The following is an 8,348-nucleotide window of genomic DNA, read 5'->3' as shown; positions in this document are numbered from 1 at the left end:
GCACTTTTCTTGTTTTTTTGCAATAACATTTTTGTTTATTAACCGATTTTAATTTAACAAGTCTCATTTTGTAGACAATTTTACTCCCTACAAGCTGTCTCTGAGTCACTTTTCGTTAAAATTGATGGTTTTCCCTGCAAAGTGAAAAAACTGTTTTCCTCACTTATTTGTTTAAATAGAAAAGTTAGCTAATAAAAGTTTATGACTCACGAGATGAGAGATGTCTTGTATTATGAACATAATCTCCTTTTTTTTCTTTCTCTCATCTATTAATTAATGATTGAGTTAAATGTCTATACTTTCTTTCATCTTACAATTTGCATTTTTTCACCTGTAATTTGATTGTGAGGGGCATCATACTGTTTCCCATAAGAAACTATGTTCCATATTCAAATTTTTGGCATTAATTTAAAACAAAAACAAACATTGCAAAAATAATACAGGGTGTGCCACCAGTAACGCCTCGGTCGCTAGGAACCAAACGACAAATGTTATAGAAACCTGTTTAGGTGGATACGTGGAGGTTGATTACGGCTACATTTTAAAAATATTTTGAAATATACAGGGTGTCCAGGAAAGGCATATCATATCAAAGTTATCTATTTTTAAATGGAACACCCTATATTTTACTTCATTTTTAAAAGCACCATAAAAAAATAGGTGAACTTTATTAAAGGTTCTGCAAATTATTGTTTGTGAGATTTCAATTTTAGTGAAAATGCAGGCTTCACTTAGAAATTTAATATTAGCAATAAAAAAATAATTTTAAGGAAGCAGCTTTGGAGTGTGTATTTTAAATCTTTGAAGTTATAAATTATTATATTTGTCGTCACTCAGCATTATACAGGGGGTTAAAAAACCTGCTGAATATTTCTCTTAACTTTAAACAGCAATAACTTGGTTATTTTAAATGGGACACCCAGTATATTTTTACTTTGGGAGTTAGTCAATTTAAAACTCTTTCAAACTGTGTAGGTTCCCTATACCTATCTCTAACAGTATTGGAAATATTTGTGCCGTATCGTTTTCTTTAGAATTTTTTTGTAAGATGTATCCACGTGTCTTCATCGATATCTTTATTGAATTTGTTTGGGTTTTTCTTGATGATATCTCTTTAAATGTAAGGTGAAACATGACGATACAATTAAATGGCGCACCTTCAAATTTTTCATATTCAGTGAGAAATTATTTAAATCGAAAATTTAGTAGTAAATAAGTAAGAATGGTGCACGTCAGTGGCCACCTAGGTATCCAGACCTGACCGTAATGGACTTCTTATTTTGGGCTATATAAAAAATCTTGTACAGTGTTCTACCTACTACTTGCGATCATATGAAGGAAAGGATTAGAGATGGATTTGCCATAATCACCTCAGATATTCTAAGGAATGTGAGAATATCATTTGAAGATAGAATAAAATACAGTATTCAAGAGAATAGTTATCAATTCGATCGTTAATTAAAATTTTTCATGTTGTTCATAATTAATTTAATTCAGTTACAACAAACATATTTATACAAAATTAATAACTTTTTATAATTACTCTGCTTATAAAATAATATTTTTTTATTAGAAAACTTTCTTGAATATTGTCATGATTGACGGTTTACCAATTCAATAAAGATTTCCATAAAGACACTTTGATATCTTACAAAAAAAAATTGTTAAAAAAACGGAACAAATATCTCCAATACCATTAGAGATAGGTATAGGGAACCTATACACAGTTTGAAAGAGTTTTAAATTTCCTAACTCCCAAAGTAAAAATATACCGGGTGTCCCCATTTAAAATAACTAAGTTATTGCTGTTTAAGCCTTTCGCTGCGCAATACGTCTGAACGTAGCTACCTCGCCGTGCGCGATTGTTTATCGCGTGCGAATATATACGTCTGGAGCAGTTAGACCACTTATAGTTTTACATTATGTTGTGTTAAATTACGATTTCCGATAAATTTTACGATTTTATTTTGAATAAAATACAGTATATGTACTAAATAGAAACTGAAAGAAACATGAACAATCTTGGTACTATTACCAGTACCTCTTTCCATAAAAATATTTGTCACAATCGGTATAAGCTCGTCCGCAAAAATTCGCCATACCAATTGCAATAACCGAGTCACTATGCGCCGGTTGCGAATATATACGGTTTGAGCAGTCTGATCCAATTTAACTATTCATGCGAATTTATCCGTCTGGAGCAGTTTGAGCCCTGTAAATTTTTAGCGAATATATACGTCTGGAGCAGTGAAAGGGTTAAAGTTGAGAAAAATATTCAGCAGTTTTTTTAACACCCTATATAATACTATGTGACGACAAATATAATAATTTATAACTTCAAGGATCTAAAATACTCTTTCCAAAGATGTTTCCTTAAAATTATTTCTTTATTGCTAATATTAAATTTCTATGCTAAGCCTGCATTTTCACTAAATTTGAAATATCTCACAAACAGTAAGTCCTAGGTATGCAGAACCTTTAATAAAGTTTATTAAATAAACTATATTTTTATGGTGCTTTCAAAAATAAAGTAAAATACAGGATGTTTCATTTAAAAATACATAACTTTGATATGGTATGCTTTTCCTGGATACCCTGTATATTTCAAAATCTTTTTAAAATATAGCCGTAATCAACCTACACGTACCCACCTAAACAGGTTTCTATAACATTTGCCGTTTGGTCCCTAGCCACCGAGGCGTTATTGGTGGCCCACCCTGTATATCTCAATAATACGAAATTGGCTGCAATCTTTTGTAGCACCCGATCCTCCTTAATTGCCAATTAAATTTACTTAATAGTTGCAAAAAATTATCCTTAAGGTGTTTTTCTTTTAAGCATACATCTATATATTAAATTATTTTTTCCATCCTATAAAAATATATTGACGGTTCAATCTTATATTCCATGTTATCAACGGGAATTTTGCCACAAAATGATAGCTGATTGTAGTACTTTATCGATATAAGAACTTTATCACATTCATATTTGCACTGTCTTCTACAATATGTGATTTTATTACTTCTCAATACTGATTAAAAACATTTTATGATTTATTTTGATACTTATATAAAAATATAATCTTCCACAGACATTTATTTGAAATTAAATTTAAAACAGGATAATCTTCCGATAAAAAATGATTATACTTTATAATTAGATAAACCCTTATTCGATAATTATATTTAACAACTTGTTTTTCATTAAATAATACATGTATGTTAAAAACTTACTCGTTATCATGAATCCGCTTTTCGTTATAAAGTTTATGAAATGCAATCAACTCTTGCAGCAATCCTTGTTCTAACATATTATCAACACGTTCATCTAACCTTTTGTCGAGAATATCCTAAAAAATTGCTACGTCAGAGGTCTAAGATAAGGTAGTATATATTTCTGACATTTCTTTAACTGATACAAATTTGTAAACAAACTCCTGTGCTACAAGGATTAGTCGAGGGTTGTTTTTAAATTATTTTTGTGTATTCTGCAATTTCAAAGTAGGCAAAAATAAGTTTGTGGAAAAAAAACCCTGACTGACCCAGCAAGAAATGACAATTTTTTTTATTAATTCCGTAATTTGCGGTGAAGAAAAGAAAAAGAAAAACAAGATAATTTCATAATGCAAAATATTCTAATGATATTCAATGATATATGATGGATAGTGTTGTAGAGACTAGAATTTACTCAATGTGACTTTAAAAATACTCGTGAAAAAATCGCACATGAAAATTTTAATTTTGTCTTAGTTTTTACTTTACTCGAGGGGAATACTTTGCTTTAATAACTACATTATTAAATATTGAAAAATATGGATTCAACATTTTCACGAGAAAGTTCGAGTAATGAAAATTTTCGTAATTTAAAAAAAAATATATCCCCATTTCGTAATTTTATAACAATTATACACATAGAACATAAATTTATAGATCTTTCATGTTTGCTTTTGTATACTCGCTTGTGCTTGATGAAATTTCTCTAAAAATAAATTCTTGAGCATTTCACAACACTAACAGATAATTTGTTTTTTCCACATAAAAAAATAAATGTTTTTAATCAAAAATATTTCACCTCAGTTTTTTTACTGCAATAAAAATTTGCACATTAAGCGATTGGTATATTTTTAATACAAACCTGATCGCATTGTAACCAGAGAACCAAAGAATTGAGGAATCGAAGACCGCCATCAGATCCAGATGCATTGTCGCTAGAATGTTGTTCGTTTAAAATATCACTATGTTTTCGACCCTTCTGATAGAATATTTCAAGTGATCTGCAATAAAAATAATACCTGGGAAGATTTTTTTTACGGCAATTGCTAGTGTAAAATCAATAAAAGTGAGATACAGATGAACAAACAAAGTGTTATTGTAACAATCTATAACTTTTATGCAATTTATTGATAAGAACATTTTTATCACCTCTACACTATTTTGTTGTAGTCGCTCAAGTGTTCACTTAAGTTATACTACGGGTATAGTTGGTTTTAAAAATAATTATTTCCCCCACTGAAGTCACCCAAACGTAGAAAACATATAGCCTTTTCGCAGAGAAATTGCAGTAAGTAATTAATAATTAATCAGGACATATTTAAACATAAAAAATGAGAAAAAACAAAATACACTACCTCAAAATTTTCCTCTTATTATTAGGATGCAACCTTCTAGCCATATCTGGATCAATATGACTCAATCTTTTATGCAACTCTTCACTGGGTAACTGATGCTCGTTATTCGGTAATACTCCAATTTTTTCGACTAGTCCACATTCATTTTCTACTAAAATTTTCCACAAGATCGACTCTATATAATAATTTGTTCCTCCAACGACTATTGGTAATTTATTTTTTTCCTGTATGTTATTTATAAGGGACAAAGCCCTATTCCGATATTCAATAACAGTAAATATTTCATGTGGTTCTAATATGTCAATTAGATGGTGAGGAGCCAAAGACCGTTCTGTTTCTGTTGCTTTTGCAGAAATAATATCAAGTGCTTTGTAAACCTGAAATAATGATTAACAAATGAGGAGTTGCAGCAACAATGCAACTATTGTTTTTTCAAAAATTAGTTATTTGCTTATCAATTTTAAATATATTTTTTTTTAAGTTTGGAATCACACAAACAGTAATTTGTATTACTGATGTTGATGTTTTGATATTAATATTAATGTTCTTTATAAATAAATAGTATCTACAAACTTTGTACATGTTTGCATAAGCTATGGAAGATTATTACAATACTATTTGTTAAATTAAACAATATTATTACAACTTTAAATAAGACTATAGGCAAAGCAAATTTTATTATTTCAAGTGATAAGTATCTTGTATATTTTTCTCTCCCGTCTAATTTGTTTAAAAATTGTATTTATGTGGCAACACATTTCCTTTTAATCATGAAATTAACCACAGCAGCTTTTGATGAGTGGCGCTAAAATATTAAAATAATTTTACACTTCTAGTCTTGCTTTTGTCTAATTTAAGTCAAACTTTTTTCACTGTATTCAATTTATGAACTGGTATTATGTTACCTTTTTCAAATACAAGGCAACCTAAGATTTAAAAATTGATTGAAAAAACAATTGAAAAATGATGTACTTTCTTACTGGCAAATTTTATGGTTCAAAATCACTAAAAATTTCACCGAGTTTAATAAAGGCCACAAATTAATAATACCTATAAAAAATGACATTACATTACGTACAACATTGGGAATGATGATTTAAGTAAATATCTATCTTATAGAGTTAGGTAACAATGAGTTTAACGTTTACTACCATCTTTACAATAATTTAAATATATTTAGTTAATTAGAATAAAAACTTTTAAACACAAAAATTAAAGCAATTATTTGAAAATAAAGTGTGGCGATTTGAAACTAATTATTTTCATAATTTAATCCATCAATACATGTACCAGTTACTGTAGAAACTGTTTCTTTAATGTTCATAATGTTCGATAAGCATTAAATTTAAATTAGACGAGGAAGAAATGAAAATTTAGTAAATCACATGGTTTCAAACTACTTAATAATAAGTAACCATATTTTAATATAACCAATAAATTTCAATTTACCGCCATTCTAAGCAAATTATTTTTACATAGGGTAAATAAATTGGCCTACTCGGAAACAAATCCAGATAACTCGTGGAGTAATCTCGTCATCAAAAGCACCAAAATATTTTTTACCTAGTTCGAAAAAATATTTATAATAAAAAAAAACACAAGAATTATTACTACCTTATATCTAGTTTTTAACTTGACCTTTTGCACATGGAAAGCACATACTGATATTTAACTTAACCACTACCAACACATATCCAAGTAAAGCACATGGTCAAATTAATTTTTAATACTTTAATTTGACTGAAATTTATTACGGGATCTAGATATAAAAATGTAACAGTTTTAATATTACACTAAAGTAGTTCTGAAGACCATTTTTTTACTTTGGTATAAATATTTCATAATAACCACATTTTTTACATCACATCGATTTAAAAAAAAAATTAATAACTGATATGATTGTGCTAATATTAACTGAATGTTAAAAACACTGATTTTAAATTTACCTGTATCGAATCAGCACCAATGATTTCTCCACTAAATCTCTTGGCTAATTCTAGAGACAATTTCGTTTTGCCAGAGCCCGTAGCTCCCAAAATAATCACTAAAGGTAATCTGCTAGTCATAATAGTTAATGACCTATGGAATATATTCAACATTCAACAAATATTTCTTTTTGTTCTTCGTTATTAGACCCCTACAATTAAAAGCACGTGCAAAAAAAATATAGCATACGTACGAGATAAATTAAAAAAAATAATTATAGGTGTATTCTATATAGGATTCTTACATTTAAGATACATTTTATAATAAAATAATAGATATTTTGAAAAAACTTACCATTTTTCTCTCCACCATGTGCTATCTCCACTACATTTAAAAAAATGACAGCTGTCAATAATTCTTCTTCTTCATGTTGTTGCGTTTTCGATTCGATTTGTGCGAAACATATAGCGATTTCCATTGAGAAAACTGGGTTCACCATTGACGTTGCATTGGCCACGTCGATGCAAATTTTCAAATTCCATTGGAAAACTAGAGCAACAGTTCTCGCTCTGAGTGCATATTATTTCACACGAGGTCTTGAAACTGGTGCCGGTGCCAGTGCAAGAGAAAATGGCGATAAATATGGACAAAGTTGTTGCTCCATTATTATGGTTTTTATCAAGTAGTAGTAGTGATGATGGTGAAATGTATGTTATACCAGTTATACGCAAACAACTGCGAAAAGTGGAAGGATTCATTGCAAATGTCATCTACAAATTTAAATAAGTGATCCGTTTCGTCTACATCAGGAATACACAATGTAACTTCCTCGTCGTTTATTTTAAATTTCAAATTAATTCTAGGTTCATTGTAACTACCTTCTTTGAAAAACTTCAACTGGTCAACTGTTACTTTGACTGAATAAAAATCAAAACATAAACATAACCTATTATGTTAGAAACCCACGCAAAAATTGTCATTCCATTGAGATTGCACCAGAGCATATTTCTCATACAACCAGTGGAGTGTGTCAGTGCTACCCGAGTGCAGCCCCAGTTTACCCCAATGGAAATCGCTAATAATAATCATTCAATGTTTGTACAGAACTGTAAGCTAACGTGGAATCGTAGATATGAATGATCAAGAGATAATTATTTTGAAAGATGAAGGGGGAGAAAAGTTCAACGTTCATCTTCTTTATGGGGAAGATATCCTTCATCTTCATAGCTAGGTCATAAACTAATCTACCAAAAATTTATGCTTCATCTTGACGGTTTGTCAATTTCGATTAGAAACTGTTAGCCATAGAATATTCAAACGTTTTATAGTTACCAGTAATCTAAACTGCTTTCGGGTTGAAACATTAAGCACCCATCTCTTTTTAGGTTACTTTTTTTTGCAATGAAACACATATTTGCCCTCATCTCTTATTGACTCTCTGCGAATTAGCTTAAATTACTTTGTTTTACTTGTTTACTGTATGTTTGTTGATAAAAAAATAAATTAATTTTTTTATAAGAAAATATATATGAATACGAATAAAAAATAGATAGATTATTTTCTGTTGTATACATAAAACCACAAAATATATAATAGTTCAAAACTGAGCAAGATCGAACGTGAAACACCACAACATCGATTTTTGTTTCAGAGGTTTGGGAAAAAGAAAACTAGAGTACTCCGATTCTTCGTTGAATCAACCTCCTGTACATCTTTGGAGCGCTCTGGAGTGCTCCAACCAGTACACTTGAAAGCAACTCCGATTCTTCCTTCAAATTGGAAAACAGCTGTTAGT

At 29.6% G+C, this 8,348-nt stretch overlaps 1 protein-coding gene across 2 annotated transcripts in view; it reads right to left on the bottom strand.

The window, feature by feature from the left end:
* LOC108909232 (tRNA dimethylallyltransferase) overlaps positions 1-6,953 on the bottom strand; it is a 47,940-nt gene extending 40,987 nt beyond the window's left edge. For both annotated transcript variants that reach the window (XM_018713493.1, XM_023454908.1), the window contains exons 1-5: positions 6,908-6,953; positions 6,574-6,764; positions 4,628-5,004; positions 4,135-4,273; positions 3,234-3,349 (exon numbers count right to left, since the gene is read on the bottom strand). In XM_018713493.1, the coding sequence (XP_018569009.1) occupies positions 3,234-3,349; positions 4,135-4,273; positions 4,628-5,004; positions 6,574-6,726 (785 nt within the window). In that variant the 5' untranslated portion in view covers positions 6,727-6,764; positions 6,908-6,953. The remainder of the gene's footprint in view (positions 1-3,233; positions 3,350-4,134; positions 4,274-4,627; positions 5,005-6,573; positions 6,765-6,907) is intronic.
* Positions 6,954-8,348: the final 1,395 nt, after the last annotated feature.

This window comes from Anoplophora glabripennis, unplaced genomic scaffold (assembly GCF_000390285.2).
Source record: "Anoplophora glabripennis isolate ALB-LARVAE unplaced genomic scaffold, Agla_2.0 scaffold453, whole genome shotgun sequence".
NCBI lineage: Eukaryota > Metazoa > Arthropoda > Insecta > Coleoptera > Cerambycidae > Anoplophora > Anoplophora glabripennis.
This window is presented reverse-complemented; position numbering and strand designations above follow the sequence as displayed.